General features: G+C 35.1%; 1 protein-coding gene across 1 annotated transcript in view; it reads left to right on the top strand.

Annotated features, from left to right (window-relative positions):
* FAM98A (family with sequence similarity 98 member A) overlaps nt 1–19,949 on the top strand; it is a 77,753-nt gene extending 57,804 nt beyond the window's left edge. Inside the window, exon 8 of the mRNA XM_053711868.1 lies at nt 16,627–19,949. Coding sequence (XP_053567843.1) covers nt 16,627–17,406 — 780 coding nt within the window. The 3' untranslated portion in view covers nt 17,407–19,949. The remainder of the gene's footprint in view (nt 1–16,626) is intronic.
* Nucleotides 19,950–20,159: the final 210 nt, after the last annotated feature.

Here is a 20,159-nt window from a genome sequence, read left to right as displayed (position 1 = left end):
CCACAAATCAGTTTTACAAACTTTGCCTCCTGTGGAGGTGGTGAAGTAAGTTTGTGCTAGATTCTTCGTTTATATGCGCTCCGCAGCAGGTTGGAGCCCGGTTTTCCTCTCAGCATGCAGTGAATGTCAGAGGGATGTGAAGAGAGTATTGCCTATTTGAATTCAATGATCTCCTTCTACGGGGTCTATTTCATAGGTTCTCTGTTATCGGTCGTAGGGATTCATCTCTTACCTCCCTTTTCAGATCGACGATATACTCTTATATATACCATTACCTCTACTGATTCTCGTTTCAGTACTGGCTTGGCTTTCTACTACATGTAGATGAGTGTCCTGGGGTAAGTCTTATTTTCTGTGACACTCTAAGCTATGGTTGGGCACTTTTATATAAAGTTCTAAATATATGTGTTTAAACATTTATTTGCCTTGATTCAGGATGTTCAACGTTCCTTATTTCAGACAGTCAGTTTCATATTTGGGATAATGCATATGAATAAATAATTTTTTTCTTACCTTAAAATTTGACTTTTTTTCCTGTGGGCTGTTAGGCTCGCGGGGGCTGAAAATGCTTCATTTTATTGCGTCATTCTTGGCGCAAATTTTTTTTTGTCATTTCCGGCGTCATACGTGTCGCCGGAAGTTGCCAAAAGCATTTAGGCGCCAAATAATGTGGGCGGCTTTTTTGGCGCTAAAAAATTCGAGCGTCATTGTTGTCTCCACAATATTTAAGTCTCATTATTTATTGCTTCTGGTTGCTAGAAGCTTGTTCATTGTCATTTTTTTCCCATTCCTGAAACTGTCATTTAAGGAATTTGATCATTTTTGCTTTATATGTTGTTTTTTTCTATTGCATATTGCAAGTGGTCTCAGATTGTCCCTGAATCAGAAGCCACTTCTGGAAAAACGCTTAACTGAGTTTCAGTTCTACCAAAGCTAAGTTAATTTATTTTAAATGTTATAAATGTTTATCTTTAGCTATGGTTTGTAATAAGGTATTATGATATACTTTTACATGCAGAATCCACTAGTGTTTATGCTTTATATATTTCCATTCTTACATTTTATGTACAAGAAATATTTAGAAGATTTATAAGAAATATTTTCTGATTCTATTTTAAAGGCTTTGTCTGACTTTGTGCCTTCTAATAAAATGTTTTGGTCTTTTTCACTTAATTTTTAATTATTGAAGTTTCAAATGACCAACAACATACTGATCCTTCTCTGATGATGTTTTTCTCTTTCAGAAATTTTCTTCATCAGATATTGACACTAACAAATCTACTTTTTTATTATTTTTCTATTATTAAAGTACATTTGTTCTTTGTTGAAAAGGTGTTAATTATTTTGAATATTAAGGTAACTAGTTCTTTAAGACTAGCTGACACTATTTCTGCCTATTTATTTCTTCTGTGTTTTCAGAGGTTTTCTTTCCAATTCCCCATTCTAGGGAATGGAATAGGCTGAGAATTTTCTTTCATTCCTTTTTCAAAGGTTTTAAACTATATTCTTTGCCAGCAGTTAAATTCAATTTGGAGGGTTCTCCAATTTATTGGGGCTATCTCTACTTCTACTAATTATGCTATTGTTTCTATAGCAAAATAGTATTTATTTTCCTTTAGATAGTTGTATCTTATTTATGGAAAATTATTTAGTTTCAGGTATTTTTATTGGTCCTGTGATTTATTTGTATATTGCAATTGCTTCATTTTTTCTGTTTACTTTAAGATCAAGTATCAGATTATGATTTATTTTAGCATTGTTAAAGGACAACATTTACTAGACTAGGTGCTTTTGCATTTAGTGTTTGCAAGCACCCTGGATTGCAAACACTGCTGTGTTTAGTTTTAATTGTCACTTGCTTAGCCAATGTATGTCTTCAGCAGTGTTTGCAATCCAGGGTGCTTGCAGACTGCATATGCTTCATCAGAAGTAGTTTGTAAACAATCTGATATATACCATTTTTGTGCAAAAGAGAAAGGGACAATTAACCGATTATACACACGGCAATATAAAGGCTGGAACATGTGATACTTTGAAGTGGATAATGAGAAACAAGTGTAGAAGTGGAGCCCAGTGTCAACAGGAGGATTGAGCCAAATTCGAGAGAGAGTGCTAAAGAGATCTCTGGATCGTAAGAGGACACCGCTCCACTATACACAGATACCGGGAGGGAGAACTCCTATACACTGCGCGGCACTTACCTCATTAGATTGAGGTAACGGAGTGTAAGTATACTCCCAACGGGCTCGTTGTGGAACGTGGATACATTGTTATATTTGCCCTAAACATTTGCATTACCTCGCATCTACCTACAGCTATTGAAGTTTTACCACCAATATTGGACTTATACTTTGAACTTTATTGGGCTTATTTTTGTTGTGATTTAATCGATATTGAAACTGCCCTATCATTATTATTTTTATCACTACACATGGTACGACTTAGGCCAATATAATAATTCAAAGTACCAAGAGTAGTGACCATCTGCTAATATTTAGGTTACTCCAGAAGCAGTGGGCTGCATTTTGATATATTTTTTTGTGTACTTAATTTGTCATACACAATCAGTGGGAATTACACTAGTTATGTGGCTAGAACAACTATATTGTTAACTACATTCCCAACATAGTTAATTGTGTATATTGTAACATTCATTTTAAGATACCATTTGTTATCCAAACTAAATAATAGCTTATAATAGTGTCACCAAATAATAACCATTATCCCTTTTTCTAATCTACAGCATTTCTTTCATTTGGAGACCCAGACATATACATTAACCAGTTGTTTTTATTCCAGCAAACTGGGTTTTTTAAACTAACTTATAACAGACCCCCATATTAGGGTCTCATTTTGAGTGTTGCGCCATCTTGAATATTCCTTATCCCCCTTTTTTCCCCTACTTCATTACACATATATATATATATATATATATTTATATATATTTATATATATATTATATTTTATATATATAATATATATATATATATATATATATTATATATATTATATATATATAATATATATATATATATTATTTATATTATATATATATATTATTTTATATAATATATATATATTATATATATATATTTTATATATTTATATATATATTTTTTTATATTATATATTTTTATATATATAATATATATTTTATATATATATTTTATTTATATATATATATATATATATATAGTTATACTAGGGATAGGGTGCACACAGATAGATTGTAAGGGTGAAGCGTATTGTGCTGACAATCCTAAATGTATATAACCAAATTAGTTAGAAAAGAGCTCTAACAATTCTAAAGAGCTAAAGCGGATTACTGGCCGCACCAATACAACCCTACAGTATACATGGAAATGACATCCTAGACAGGTGTACTGAACATATATATTTTAATAGAAACATAGCCAAAAAGGTACATGGCTGAGAATAGTAGCAATAATCAAGTTACAAAATACAAGTTGCAGGTGTAGTTGCACTACTGATAATCTGTGAGCTAGCATTTGCAAGGTTTTAATGTCGACTCATGAGAAAGTCCATCCTAATGCCGGGCACTTGAGTGTTAAGAACACGCTCCGGTTTTAGTTTAGACAGAATACCGTCCTTGATATCTCATTGGTGTTATGTTTGATCCGGTACCGGATTTGAGATAATAGTATGAGAGTCCAAGAGTGGTATTTCACCGTTGAAAACTTAATCCCATGTGCAAGTGACACATCAAGCTTCAAACTTTCAGAGTGCAAGACTTATTACTGCATGGCTTACCTTCGCTCTCTTCACACACTCTACGGTATTACCTGACAGGATCTCATCCCGTGGTGGTGACTCACAGCGATGTATTCCGCTATGCAGCTCTTCACTGCTCAGGTATTCGAACTTGATATCGCCAGGTTCACAGCAAATCCACCATGCTGGCGTCCTCCACACTGTGTCTTGTTCCAAACATTACGCGTTTCGCCCTCCCCCTTGCGGGCTGAACTCAGGGCTTCATCAGATGTGTCTGATTAGACACCACAGCAAACTTTATAACACTAGTGCAGATACAAAGTTACACCCCCTTCATGAATTTTAAAGGGGATGTATTATGCATGTAAATTTCAATGGCTACAATTAAATACCTAGATACATTTTTATACAGCTAAAACTATACAATATAGCATATTACAATATCCAACTTTTTGGAAGTTGCTTGTTACATAATGATGTACAGCATTAAGCTACAGCTTTAATTTTACACTGAAAAATACTTATGTGAACATATCTAAAATGCTCACTTCTAAGCACACATATATTTAACAGTGTATTATGTAGTAAGGAATATTTACAGAAAACAAGAAAATTCAATTTTTTTCATTCAAACCAAGGGGAGAGAGGGTGTTAAGTCTTGTACATCCAGCGTGACTCATGCTGGAGCAATAGTTGGTCAATATTACCTCCTCTCCTCCTTGGCTTGATATGCTCAATACCCAGTACTCTAAGGAGAGAAAAATCTGAATTATGCATTTTTTGGAAATGTCTGGCAAATGGAACTGTCCGACTCCTTGTCCTTAATGCTATCTCTGTGTTCCCTCACCCTTTCTTTTAGCTCTCGTGTCGTTTTCCCAATATAGAATTTGGGGCACGAACAGTGGTAACATATAGATTACATTTGTGGTGTTGCAGACTATTCTTTCATTTATGTGGTAAGACTATTCAGAATATTCAGTGCAGAAATTTGAGGCTTTAACAATGTACTTGCAGTACACACATCTGCCACAAGGTTCGCAACCCTTCCTGGTTTGTGCCTGTGTTAGCAATTTTTTGGGGTATCTCTTTGGAATTCACTATGGAACTAATTTATCCTTAATACTGGGTGCTTCTTTGGCTGTAAGCAGTGGGTACTCAGAAATATATTTAGCAACTGAACTGTCATTTGACAAAATGTGCCAATGTTTATTAAGGATGTTACGCCAATTTATTCCAATGGGAATTATATTTAGTTATGAGCCGAATTTCAGTCTCTTCCTTAGGCAATTCAGTTGCTCTATATAGTAATTCATTTCTGGGTTTCTGCCTAGCCCTAAGCCATCCTTTCCTTACTTGATTTTTAGAGTATCCTCTCTGAAGAAACCTCTGATCCATCTCACCGGTCTGCTTTTCAAAATCTGGTTCAGTGGAACAGCATCTCTTGAGCCTCAAGAACTGTCCCACTGGGAATGCCATTTTTTAATGCTTCCGGGTGATGACTAGAGCCATGTAATAGATTATTAGTTGCTGTTTCTTTTCGAAACACTTTACTTTTTAATAATCCATTTTCTATAGTCAGTTTGAGATCCAAAAAGGTAGTTTCCTTATTACTTATTTGGTGAGTTAAGAACAAATTTCTATTGTTTTTTGTTCAATATCTCAACAAACTTATTGGCCGAAACTTCATTCCCCTTTCCACAAGACCAGGATGTCATCCACATAGCGCAGCCATAGGGCGACGTGAGCCTCCACCCATATATCTAATTCCTGGAGACATCAACTGCCTCCCAGACACCCAGATGGAGACAGGCATAGGTGGGGGGCGCACGCCGCACCCATGGCTGTGCCTCTTAACTGTCTATAAAATTTGCCATCAAACATAATATGTTATTAGTTAACACAAATTCCAACAATTTGAGTACTAAGGTAGTGTTGTCACTGTACTCTTCTCCACGTAGTTTAAGGAAATATTCGGCTGCTTCCAAGCCTACCTTATGTGGGATAGAAGAGTACAGTGACTCCACATCAAGAGTAAGCAGGAGCATATCTGGCTCCATTTTAATCTTATCCAATTTTCTTAAAACATCCCCCGTGTCTTGCACATAGGAGGACAATTCAGTTAAAAAGGGACGTAGAAAAAAATCTACATATCTTCTTATCCCTTCTGTGGGTCCCCCAATGCCCGACACTATGGGGCGTCCCGGTGAATGTGTGATGTTTTTGTGCACTTTGGGGATGCAGTAAAAAGTAGGTGCTACTGGGTGAGTGGATTTAGAAATTCAAAATCTTTTTTAGTTATTAGTCCTGACTCTTTTGCTTGCCTCAGAATGATGAATAAATCATCACAAGATTTTTCATAAATTTGTCTAGTGACAGCCTCATATTGTTCTTTTATACCCAGCTGTCTCAAGATTTCTTTCACATAGTCAGCCTGGTTAAGGATGACAATATTACCACCCTTATCGGATGGTTTTAATCTGAATTTCTTTTTTACTCATCAATTCTTTTAGAGCTCTAATCTCTTTTTTACTTAAATTATCGCTCACTATACCTGATACTCCTATATCACCTACATCTCTTTCCACACATTTAACAAAAGTACGGACACTAGGTGATAAGGATAGTTGGGGGCATAAATTTGGACGTAGGTTTAAAGATTGATTTTTTGGGGTAAGTGGTACCCATATTGGTCTCCTCCTGTTCATCTAATAAGGAAACTAAATTTGCTACTGCTTCTGCCGTCCTCACTCTCAACAGGGCTACTACTCTGGGATCTATTTCCCCATTGTCTTTTAAGTAAGATTTTCCTTGCAAAAAGGTTTAAATCTTTCACAAATTCGAATTTGTCTAGGCCATTAGAGGGACAGAATGATAATCCTTTCTTTAAAAGGTCAATATGTGTAATATTTAAACTAACTGAAGAGAGGTTAATTACTGACATTTCCTCTTCCATATTTGTTAGTTTGTACTTTCCCAGAATTGACTCTCTTTCCTCTGATTCCTGGTTGTCATACGGTACTGAGGACTTTCTCATGAGTCGACATTAAACCTTGCAAATGCTAGCTCACAGATATCAGTAGTGCACTACACCTGCAACTTGTATTTTGTAACTTGATTATTGCTACTATTCTCAGCATGTACCTTTTTGGCTATGTTTTTATTAAAATATATATGTTCAGTACACCTGTCTAGGATGTCATTTCCATGTATACTGTAGGTTGTATTGGTGCGGCCAGTAATCCGCTTAGCTCTTTTAGAATTGTTAGAGCTCTTTTCTAACTAATTTGGTTATATATATATATATATATATATATATATATATATATATATATATATATATATATATATATATATATATATATACACATACATACAGGTAGCCCTCAGTTTACGCCGGGGTTAGGTTCCAGAAGGAATGGTTGTAAATCGAAACCGTTGTAAATTGAAACCCAGTTTATAATGGAAGTCAATGGGAAGTGAGGGAGTTAGGTTCCAGGCCCCTCTCAAAATTGTCATAAGTAACACCTAATACATTATTTTTAAAGCTTTGAAATGAAGACTTTAAATGCTAAACAGCATTATAAACCTAATAAAATAATCACATAACACAGAATATATAATTAAACTAAGTTAAATGAACAAAAACATTTGCTAAACAGCATTATAAACCTAATAAAATAATCACACAACACAGACTTCACTTGCATTTTTTCTGCAAACAGTTCTTTCTATGCATTCCAATCTGGACTGATTTATATACAGGAAGATCTAGTTCCTTTGAAATCTGCTCTATAGCTCAGGTCTGGTTAAACTGATTAATTTCAGCTTGCTTGGCTTTGCTGCAACACAAGCGGACAGCTCCACCTACTGGCTATTTTCATCAATGCACTGCTTCTCAATGCTTTTCAATAGCAGTCACATGACTGGAGAAAAAAGGTTGTTATTCTGAAACGGTGTAAATTGAACCGTTGTAAACCGAGGGCCACCTGTATATATATTTTATATATATATATATATTTTATATATATATATATATATATATATATATATATATATATATATATATATATATTTTATATATATTTTATATATATTTTATATATATATATATATATAATAAAATATATAAATTAGAGTCAATGGGAAAGGCACTCCATATATATATATAATGTAGCAGCTTCCAGGGTGCACTTCAAAAATCATCAAATATGCGTATAGAAAAAAGGCACTCACTGGTTCAAAGTAAAATATAACATTTAATAGTTTAAGTTAAGAATGCATGACGTTTCGGAGGCATTACACCCCCTTTCTCAAATGCATGATACAAACAGTTTGAATATACAAAAAGCAATAAAACACATACAATACCCCATCACCTTAAATACCCCAGTGGCTTCTGATGGCGCAACCGCGGCTTGCATGGTGCAGAACCGGAAGTCATATGACCGGAAATTACGTCATCTACGTAAACCACGTGGTGACGCCGGTTACCATGGTGACAACTGTTTGTTGTCTTACGATATACACAGACAATGAGGAAGTGTCAATCAAATAGAATACAAGTACTTAACTTGAACACCGCAAAAAATCCTCTTGTCAATGTCATAAAGTGCCATAGAATACTGCAGTGAGCCACAAATCAGAATGCCAACATATTAAAAACAACAAAGGTAATCGATCATAGGTTACCGAATGTAATATAAAAAACATGATAATGGTGGACATACAGTAACTTTTTTAATTAAACACTAAGTTTGTTTAGCTGATGGTGGACATATATGCGATACCACATTACCATCAATGATCAAATATATGAGAGATGGGGAAAAATCATCATCAACCATCCCAGATCTTGGATAATAAACAATACATACACACATGTCCACAACCAGTCAATTTGTGTATTCTCAGTGTCTCCTGGAATATGGTAGAAAGTGCCTGAGGACTTATGAACTAAAAGTGATAAAAAGTCATATTATAAAAGTCATTGAAAAATGGATATGATTTATGATTCTAAGATAAAATGAACAGTTATAATCCATATAGAGAGGTTAGATCAGCTCGCAATATAAAATGGCGAGAAATCCAGCATAGTGTTTAATCCCCTAGGTGCTATGGTATCCAAAGTGTAAATCCATCTATCTTTTTTTTTTTTTTTTTTTTATATTACATTCGGTCACCTATGATCGATTACCTTTGTTGTTTTTAATATGTTGGCATTCTGATTTGTGGCTCACTGCAGTATTCTATGGCACATTGACAAGAGGATTTTTTGCGGTGTTCAAGTTAAGTACTTGTATTCTATTTGATTGACACTTCCTCATTGTCTGTGTATATCGTAAGACAACAAACAGTTGTCACCATGGTAACCGGCGTCACCACGTGGTTTACGTAGATGACGTAATTTCCGGCCACATGACTTCCGGTTCTGCACCATGCAAGCCGCGGTTGCAGCTTGGCGCCATCAGAAGCCACTGGGGTATTTAAGGTGATGGGGTATTGTATGTGTTATACTGCTTTTTGTATATTCAAACTGTTTCTATCATGCATTTGAGAAAGGAGGTGTAATGCCTCCGAAACGTCCTGCATTCTTAACTTAAACTATTAAATGTTATATTTTACTTTGAACCAGTGAGTGCCTTTTTTCTATACGCATATTTGATGATTTTTGAAGTGCACCCTGGAAGCTGCTACATTATATATATATATGGAGTGCCTTTCCCATTGACTCTAATTTATATATTTTATTATATATGTATATATATATATATATATATATATATTTTATTATATATATATATATATATATATATATATATATATATTATTATATATATAATTTATATATATATTTTATTATATATATATTTTATTATATATATATATATTTTATTATTTATATATATATATATATATTTTATTATATATATATTTTATTATATATATATATATATTTTATTATATATATATATATATATTTTATTATATATATATATATATATTTTATTATATATATATATATATTTTATTATATATATATATATTTTATTATATATATATATATATTTTATTATATATATATATATATATATTTTATTATATATATATATATATATTTTATTATATATATATATATATATATATATATTTTATTATATATATATATATATATATATATTTTATTATATATATATATATATATATATTTTATTATATATATATATATATATATATAATAAAATATATATATATATATATATATATATATATATATATAAATTGTTCGTGGGAAACTGCACTCGCCAGATATTCATCCACCAGGTGCTCGGCAGAGTAAATACATACAGTAAAGTAGAACTGAATCCAACGGACGGCCTCCGTTGTTGAAAGTGATCCAAGAACAGCCGGCACACAGGAAATTTTTCAACAAGAATAAATCGGAGTTTGAAAAATTTCCTGTGTGCCGGCTGTTCTTGGATCACTTTCAACAACGGAGGCCGTCCGTTGGATTCAGTTCTACTTTACTATATATATATATATATATATATATATATATATATATATATATATATATATATATATATATATATATATATATATATATATATATATTATTTTATATATATATATTTTTTATTATATATATATATATATATATATATATATATATATATTATTTTATATATATATATTTTTTATTATATATATATATATATATATATATATATATATATATTATTTTATATATATATATATATATTTTTTATTATATATATATATATATATATATATATATATATATTTTATTATATATATATATATATATATATATTTATATATATATATAATGAACCCAGGTAGCGCACTCTCACTTGCCAACAGTAACTTCAGACCAGGGTGCAAAGATTAATAATCAATTATATCCGATAGTAAGCACTCGCTGGATTTAAGCACAGCAAATTTTTATTAAGCAGTGACGTTTCGGGGCATTCACCCCTTCTTCTGAAGAAGGGGTGAATGCCCCGAAACGTCACTGCTTAATAAAAATTTGCTGTGCTTAAATCCAGTGAGTGCTTACTATCGGATTTAATTTTATATATATATATATATATATGTATGTATGTGTGTGTGTCTGTTTATTATACACTCTTCAGTATAAAGATATCCAGTACTCCTTAAAATACTTGCCAACTTCTAAAAAGGTGGATCTGTGACACTCTGCAATAAAGATATCCATGGCCGTTTTCTACAGTCTCTATTCAAATTCATTACAATAGGATTCCATCTCAGATTGATATTGTCAGCAAGATAAATGTGGTATTAAAAGTTCATTCCATTCCTCCCAGCAGCACAGAATATGATCCTTGTCCTTAGGTATAAGAACCGGACATCATGTTTATTATATATAAGTGCAGATTGTCAATATAACCAGACGATTCACCTGTGCGGAGGTCGCCAAAAGGGTATTTTGCAGCCTGTGCCTTATCTGGTATTATCAAAGCAAACGTTGAAATTAAAGTATTGCCTTAGTGTATCTTCACACCACTCTAATAAACAAATGAATACCATTATCATCACCAATAATTAATTGCTTGTTAACATCACACCACTATTATAAATAGATCAATGCAAAAGTCGTGCCACATGTGTTAAAGAGTGCCCATTGCCCATATCAGATACTGCACATCAGAATGTAAAAAGAACCTTAGGTTTTGAAATGTCTGCCCCCAGTCTTCATCCTGGCTATTAATCTGTGTTATAAATCGGACAATGGATACGGATCCAACTGCAATAGTCAGGGAACCCTGGTTGTCCCTACTGACGTATGCATGGGATACTCAGCTCCACACCTCAACAAGGGTCTGCTGTATCCCCTCTCGCAAGATCAAACAGCTATGCACGTTTCACCCACATTGTACTGAGCTTCTTCTGGCTTCATTATAGCCATTCTGTGTGTGTTTGTGTTTTCTTCCCAGGACCTTTTTAATGGTCATACTACCCGGCTGATTTTACTGACCACTCGCCTAATAAAGACAATTTCTTTCATGTAATTAGCAAGAGTCCATGAGCTAGTGATGTATGGGATATACATTCCTACCAGGAGGGGCAAAGTTTCCCAAACCTCAAAATGCCTATAAATACACCCCTCACTACACCCACAAATCAGTTTTACAAACTTTGCCTCCTATGGAGGTGGTGAAGTAAGTTTGTGCTAGATTCTACATTGATATGCGCTCCCGCAGCAGGTTGGAGCCCGGTTTTCCTCTCAGCGTGCAGTGAATGTCAGAGGGATGTGAGGAGAGTATTGCCTGTTTGAATTCAATGATCTCCTTCTACGGGGTCTATTTCATAGGTTCTCTGTTATCGGTCGTAGAGATTAATCTCTTACCTCCCTTTTTTAGATCGACGATATACTCTTATATATATACCATTACCTCTGCTGATTTTCGTTTCAGTACTGATTTGGCTTTCTACAACATGTAGATGAGTGTCCTGGGGTAAGTAAGTCTTATTTTCTGTGACACTTTAAAGCTATGGTTGGGCACTTTTTTATAAAGTTCTAAATATATGTATTCAAACATTTATTTGCCTTGACTCAGGATGTTCAACATTTCCTTATTTCAGACAGTCAGTTTCATATTTGGGATAATGCATTTGAATATATAATTTTTATATTACCTTAAAATTTGACTTCCCTGTGGGCTGTTAGGCTCGCGGGGGCTGAAAATGCTTCATTTTATTGCGTCATTGTTGGCGCGAATTTTTTTTTCCTGTTTCCGGCGTCATACGTGTCGCCGGAAGTTGCGTCATTTTTAAGTTTTTCGCGCCAAAAATGTCGGCGTTCCGGATGTGGCGTCATTTTTGGCGCTAATAGCATTTAGGTGCCAAATAATGTGGGCGTCAATTTTGTCTCCACTTTATTTAAGTCTCGTTATTTTTGCTTCTGGTTGCTAGAAGCTTGTTCACTGGCATTTTTTCCCATTCCTGAAACTGTCATTTAAGGAATTTGATCAATTTTGCTTTATATGTTGTTTTTTCTATTACATATTGCAAGATGTCACACGTTGCAACTGAGTCAGAAGATACTACTGGAAAATCGCTGCCTGGTGCTGGAACTACCAAAGCTAAGTGTATCTGCTGTAAACTTTTGGTAGTTGTTCCTCCAGCTGTTGTTTGTATTAAATGTTATGACAAACTTGTTAATGCAGAAAATATTTCCTTTAGTAAAGTACCATTACCTGTTGCAGTTCCATCAACATCTAATGTTCAGAGTGTTCCTGATAACATAAGAGATTTTGTTTCTGAATTCATTAAGATGGCTATGTCTGTTATTCCTCCTTCTGGTAAACATAAAAAGTCTTTTAAAACTTCTCTTTATACAGATGAATTTTTAAATGAACATCATCATTCTGATTCTAATGATTCTTCTGATACAGAGGATTCTGTCTCAGAGGTTGATGCTGATAAATCGTCATATTTATTTAAAATGGAATTTATCCGTTCTTTACTTAAAGAAGTCCTAATTGCATTAGAAATTGAGGATTCTGGTCCTCTTGATACTAAATCTAAACGTTTAGACAAGGTCTTTAAATCTCCTGTGGTTATTCCAGAAGTTTTTCCTGTTCCTGGTGCTATTTCTGACGTAATTTCCAGAGAATGGAATAATTTGGGTAATTCATTTACTCCTTCTAAACGTTTTAAGCAATTATATCCTGTACCGTCCGACAGATTAGAGTTTTGGGACAAAATCCCTAAAGTTGATGGGGCTATTTCTACCCTTGCTAAACGTACTACTATTCCTACGGCAGATGGTACTTCCTTTAAGGATCCTTTAGACAGGAAAATTGAATCCTTTCTAAGAAAAGCTTATCTGTGTTCAGGTAATCTTCTTAGACCTGCTATATCATTGGCTGATGTTGCTGCAGCTTCAACTTTTTGGTTGGAAACTTTAGCGCAACAAGTAACAGATCATGATTCTCATAATATTATTATTCTTCTTCAACATGCTAATAATTTTATCTGTGATGCCATTTTTGATATTATCAGAGTTGATGTCAGGTTTATGTCTCTAGCTATTTTAGCTAGAAGAGCTTTATGGCTTAAAACTTGGAATGCTGATATGTCTTCTAAATCGACTCTACTTTCCCTTTCTTTCCAGGGTAATAAATTATTTGGTTCTCAGTTGGATTCTATTATCTCAACTGTTACTGGAGGGAAAGGAACTTTTTTACCACAGGATAAAAAATCTAAGGGTAAAAACAGGGCTAATAATCGTTTTCGTTCCTTTCGTTTCAACAAAGAACAAAAGCCTGATCCTTCATCCTCAGGAGCAGTTTCAGTTTGGAAACCATCTCCAGTCTGGAATAAATCCAAGCCTTCTAGAAAAGCAAAGCCAGCTTCTAAGTCCACATGAAGGTGCGGCCCTCATTCCAGCCCAGCTGGTAGGGGGCAGATTACGTTTTTTCAAAGAAATTTGGATCAATTCTGTTCACAATCTTTGGATTCAGAACATTGTTTCAGAAGGGTACAGAATTGGTTTCAAGATAAAACCTCCTGCAAAGAGAATTTTTCTTTCCCGTGTCCCAGTAAACCCAGTGAAAGCTCAAGCATTTCTGAAATGTGTTTCAGATCTAGAGTTGGCTGGGGTAATTATGCCAGTTCCAGTTCTGGAACAGGGGCTGGGGGTTTTATTCGAATCTCTTCATTGTACCAAAGAAGGAGAATTCCTTCAGACCAGTTCTGGATCTAAAAATATTGAATCGTTATGTGAGGATACCAACATTCAAAATGGTAACTATAAGGACTATCCTGCCTTTTGTTCAGCAAGGGCATTATATGTCTACAATAGATTTACAGGATGCATATCTGCATATTCCGATTCATCCAGATCACTATCAGTTTCTGAGATTCTCTTTCCTGGACAAGCATTACCAGTTTGTGGCTCTGCCGTTTGGCCTAGCTACAGCTCCAAGAATTTTTACAAAGGTTCTCGGTGCCCTTCTGTCTGTAATCAGAGAACAGGGTATTGTGGTATTTCCTTATTTGGACGATATCTTGGTACTTGCTCAGTCTTCACATTTAGCAGAATCTCATACGAATCGACTTGTGTTGTTTCTTCAAGATCATGGTTGGAGGATCAATTCACTAAAAAGTTCATTGATTCCTCAGTCAAGGGTAACCTTTTGGGTTTCCAGATAGATTCAGTGTCCCTGACTCTGTCTTTGACAGACAAGAGACGTCTAAAATTGATTTCAGCTTGTCGAAACCTTCAGTCACAATCATTCCCTTCGGTAGCCTTATGCATGGAAATTCTAGGTCTTATGACTGCTGCATCGGACGCGATCCCCTTTGCTCGTTTTCACATGCGACCTCTTCAGCTCTGTATGCTGAACCAATTGTGCAGGGATTACACGAAGATATCTCAATTAATATTTTTAAAAACCGATTGTACGACACTCTCTGACGTGGTGGACAGATCACCATCGTTTAGTTCAGGGGGCTTCTTTTGTTCTTCCGACCTGGACTGTAATTTCAACAGATGCAAGTTTTACAGGTTGGGGAGCTGTGTGGGGGTCTCTGACGGCACAAGGGGTTTGGGAATCTCAGGAGGTGAGATTACCGATCAATATTTTGGAACTTCGTGCAATTTTCAGAGCTCTTCAGTCTTGGCCTCTTCTGAAGATAGAATTGTTCATTTGTTTTCAGACAGACAATGTCACAACTGTGGCATACATCAATCATCAGGGGGGGGCTCACAGTCCTTTGGCTATGAAAGAAGTATCTCGTATTCTGGTTTGGGCGGAATCCAGCTCCTGTCTAATCTCTGCGGTTCATATCCCAGGTATAGACAATTGGGAAGCGGATTATCTCAGTCGCCAAACGTTGCATCCGGGCGAATGGTCTCTTCACCCAGAGGTATTTCTTCAGATTGTTCAAATGTGGGAACTTCCAGAAATAGATCTGATGGCTTCTCATCTAAACAAGAAACTTCCCAGGTATCTGTCCAGATCCCGGATCCTCAGGCGGAGGCAGTGGATGCATTATTTTGGGTGTGGATTATTTTCAGCAGGAATTGGCTGTCTTTATTTTATCCCTCCCTCTCTAGTGACTCTTGCGTGGAAAGATCCACATCTTGGGTAGTCATTATCCCATACGTCACTAGCTCATGGACTCTTGCGAATATGAAAAACATAATTTATGTAAGAACTTACCTGATAAATTCATTTCTTTCATATTCGCAAGAGTCCATGAGGCCCACCCTTTTTGTGGTGGTTATGATTTTTTTGTATAAAGCACAATTATTCCAATTCCTTATTTATATGCTTTCGCACTTTTTTTCTTATCACCCCAATTCTTGGCTATTCGTTAAACTGATTTGTGGGTGTGGTGAGGGGTGTATTTATAGGCATTTTGAGGTTTGGGGAAACTTTGCCCCTCCTGGTAGGAATGTATATCCCATACGTCACTAGCTCATGGACTCTTGCTAATATGAAAGAAATGAATTTATCAGGTAAGTTCTTACATAAATTATGTTATTAAGCTAAAATTAGCTAATACATTTTTTTTTTCCCCAATGTTTTTTGCACAAATTATAATTTAGTAAATTTATGTTAAATTTTGTAATTGATTTGTGCTTAGGATAGCTTAATTAATATTTATAAATAACAGGCAATGGTATAATATTGCAAAGGATTACACTTCTGCAACACTGCTACTTCATAATGCCTCCCAGCTGACAACATTTTTCTGTGGAGATCACTGGTAAATAATGTCAGTAACAATTTAACTACTTACTAAAAAGGTTTTGTATGCCTTTAAAACATTCTATGTTGTGCTACTAGGCAAAATAAATTGTGTTACAACCCTAATTTTGTTTTAATCTGTTCATTGCAGGTGTTAATGGGCAGGGTGCCTGACCGCGGTGGCAGACCCAATGAAATAGAGGCTCCACCTCCAGAGATGCCTCCTTGGCAGAAGAGACAAGATGGCCCTCCACAAGGTGGTAGAGGTGGAGGAAGAGGTGGATATGAACAATCTTATGGTGGTCGTGGGGGATATGAGCAAGGAGGTGGGCGTGGTGGGTATGATCATGGTGGTGGACGTGGGGGCTATGAACAAAGTGGTGGCCGAGGAGGAGGGCGTGGAAGCTACGACCAGGGAGGTAGAGGAGGAAGAGGAGGCAAAGTTCAAGGAGGATGGACAGATGGAACAGGCGGAAACGCCTATCATGACAGTGGCTATAGAGATGCTGGATTTCAGACTGGTGGCTACCAAGGTGGAGGTGGAGGTGGAGGAGGAGGAGGATATCAAGGCGGAGGTGGATACCAGGGCAACAGTGGAGGGTACCAAGGTGGTGGGGGTTATCAAGGAGGTGGGGGAGGATACCAAGGAGGAGGCGGCTATGGTGGCTATCAGACATCATCTTATTCTGGAAGTGGATATCAACAAGACAATAGATACCAAGATGGAGGCCACAATGATAGAGGAGGCAATCGTGGAGGTGGCAGAGGACCTCGTGGTGGCCGTGGAGGAAGAGGCAGCCAGAGTGGAGGTTGGGGTGGTCGGGGAGCTCAAAGCTATAACCAGGGAGGGCAATTTGAACAGCACTTTCAACATGGAGGTTACCAATATAATCAGTCTGGCTTTGGACAAGGAAGACACTACACAAGTTGAGGCTAATTAATACTTCAGTTGCAGTAGAGCTCAAGTAATAGCTATAGACTGATCAGATGAGTTTGTGCTACTTAATTTAAAAGCATAAACTACAAGTGTTTCTTTCATTTTATGAGTATTACAATATAACCTTGCATGCAAGGCCCTTTAATAAACCATTACTAAATAAGCTATTAAAGTGAAACATATACATTGGATCAGCCTCATCTGAGGTCGGATAAATTCAGCAATTGTAGACCTTTGCTACATGTGTGTTAAGAATCATTGTTCTGGAAGTAAGGCTTGATCTCTGGGATTAAATTAACACCTACATTTAAAGAATATATATTTTTTTTAATTGGCATAACATTGTTATATTTATTTCTTCTAATAAATATTTAAATCGATAATCAATCTGCTGAGTGTTGCTATTTATAAATATAAAAAAACATAAAAAACACAATACTAAAATTAATAATCCATTACTTTAAAAGTAAGCACCTTCCACTTTAGTATAGACATTGGACTGTTAGCAGGTAAACACATCTGTTTCCACAGTGAGTCTAAATCTTATTCTGGACTATGACAGATGTTTTACTATGAATATATGTTAAATGTGGGTATGATAAATATGCAACAACAACACAAAGAGCTCATTATCAAACCAGTTTACTAATGCTGCTTTTATCTGTAGATTATTTGTTATGATCTGAATGCAGAAGAAAGAGGCCAATCACTGCATTTGGCTCTTTTCGGAGCCGGCATTTATTCTTCTGAAAGTGAAACGCACTAAGATATGGATATGCTCAGATCTTAGTGTGTTTCACTTTCACAAGAATAAATGCGGCTCAGAAAAGTGCCGAATGCCGTGAGAGCGGCCATCTCCTTCGACATTTAGATCATAACAAATAGTGTGAATGCCACAGGCCTGTTAAAAATAAAATGCATATTTATAATAGGATGATGTGGGAAACTTCAGTTCATGAATATACAGAGAGATGCACATTTTAAAAATAATGGGGCAGTAGTGATGGTAGATTCACCCTTTGCCTGCTCTTAAAATGTCATGCCTTGTAGTGTATTTCAATCTTTAATTATTATTTTTTTTGGTTATCCTTCTAAGCATTTGGTAAAATAGATCTTTTTCTCAACAAATGAGACATCATATTTATGGATAAGGACATAATTATAGAAGGGTTTTAACAAAGTTTTGTATAAAGGAACATGAAACCCCAAATTTTTCTTTCATGATCCAGAAAGAGTGTACAATTTAAAAACAAAAAAACAAATTGACTTAATTTTCTTAGAGTCCTTTAAGAAGCAAGTAGGTAGGCACAGCTGTGTGCACTATATAGCAGCAGTTTTGCAGCAATGCTACACATTCTACAAAGACTAGAACTCAAAAATCTAGACTGTTGTGAAAATCCATAAAGTGCTCAAGACAGGTGCAGGTTCCATGCTTATGTATGCCCTTCAACAGTGGATACTATTAAACAAAGTAGTAGTCAAATGTAAACTTAAAAACAAAAATGCTATATCTGAATCATGAAATAAATAAATTGATGTTCCTTAAAGGGACATGAAACCCAAATTTTTTTCTTTCATGATTTAGAAAGAGCATGACATTTTAAACAACTTTTGAATTTACTTCTATTATCTAATTTGCTTCATTCTCTTGATATGCTTTGCTGAAAAAGCATATCTAGATATGCTCTGTAGCTGCTGATTAGTAGATGCACATAGAGGCCTCGTGTGATTGGCTCACCCATGTGCATTGCTATTTCTTCAACAAAGGATATCTAAAGAATGAAGCAAATTAGATAATCTAAGTAATTTGGAAAGTTATTTAAAATTGTATTCTCTACCTGAATCATGAAATAATTTTTGGAGGTTTAGTGTGCCTTTAAATATTTAATATGTGTTCTTGCTGGTAGTAGTTAACATGTTTTCCTCTAACATGATTGAAAACACTTTGTGATTGGTTCATCTCTAATACTTAAGCTCTACTGCTTTTTCTAGCCTTCATTTTTCCATCGGGTAGCATATCGCCACATTTTACCCTAAGGTTCTTCAGTGCTGCTTCAGCAAACTATTTACATGGTTACAGAAAATGTTTGAACTTCAAGTGCATTTAGCAAAAACTGAAATGTTTTATCACACCCAGACATCTTCAACTAGCAACAGTGATCCAAAATTACTTGAAAACGCCCAACTAGACTTTTTCATTTTTATTTTTTTGCGTAATTTCATTCCACTGACTAAAAAAAAAAGTGGATGAGGATTTTTTTTGTTTGTTTTTTTTTTTTTTTTGGTGTTGAAAAATACATTACTGTTTGGGCAGAGGACTGCATGCCCAGAGGTGTTCTTTATTTTAATGCTGCAGGAAATAAAGCCTATTGGGGTGTGTGATCTTTAATATTAAAGCCTTTAACAAAAGTCACTTGATGCTTTTTTTGCTGAACTTACTGTGTACTTACGCATTGCCAAGCTGTGAAAGAAGAAAGAGGAAGGTGTGCTGATTTGTATGAAAGGGTTGCAATAAATTTCCTGTGTGTTTTGTCTCATTTCTTTTTATTTTATTTTTTTGTTGTTATGGAAAGTTACTCTTTTTGTTGTGATGATGACATTAGTAATAGTACACTTAAAGGGACACTGAACCCAATTTTTTTCTTTCGGGATTCAGATAGAGCATGCAATTTTAAGCAACTTTCTAATTTACTCCTATTATCAAATTGTCTTCATTCTCTTGGTATCTTTATTTGAAATGCAAGAAT

Source organism: Bombina bombina, chromosome 4 (assembly GCF_027579735.1).
Source record: "Bombina bombina isolate aBomBom1 chromosome 4, aBomBom1.pri, whole genome shotgun sequence".
Lineage (NCBI taxonomy): Eukaryota > Metazoa > Chordata > Amphibia > Anura > Bombinatoridae > Bombina > Bombina bombina.
This window is presented reverse-complemented; position numbering and strand designations above follow the sequence as displayed.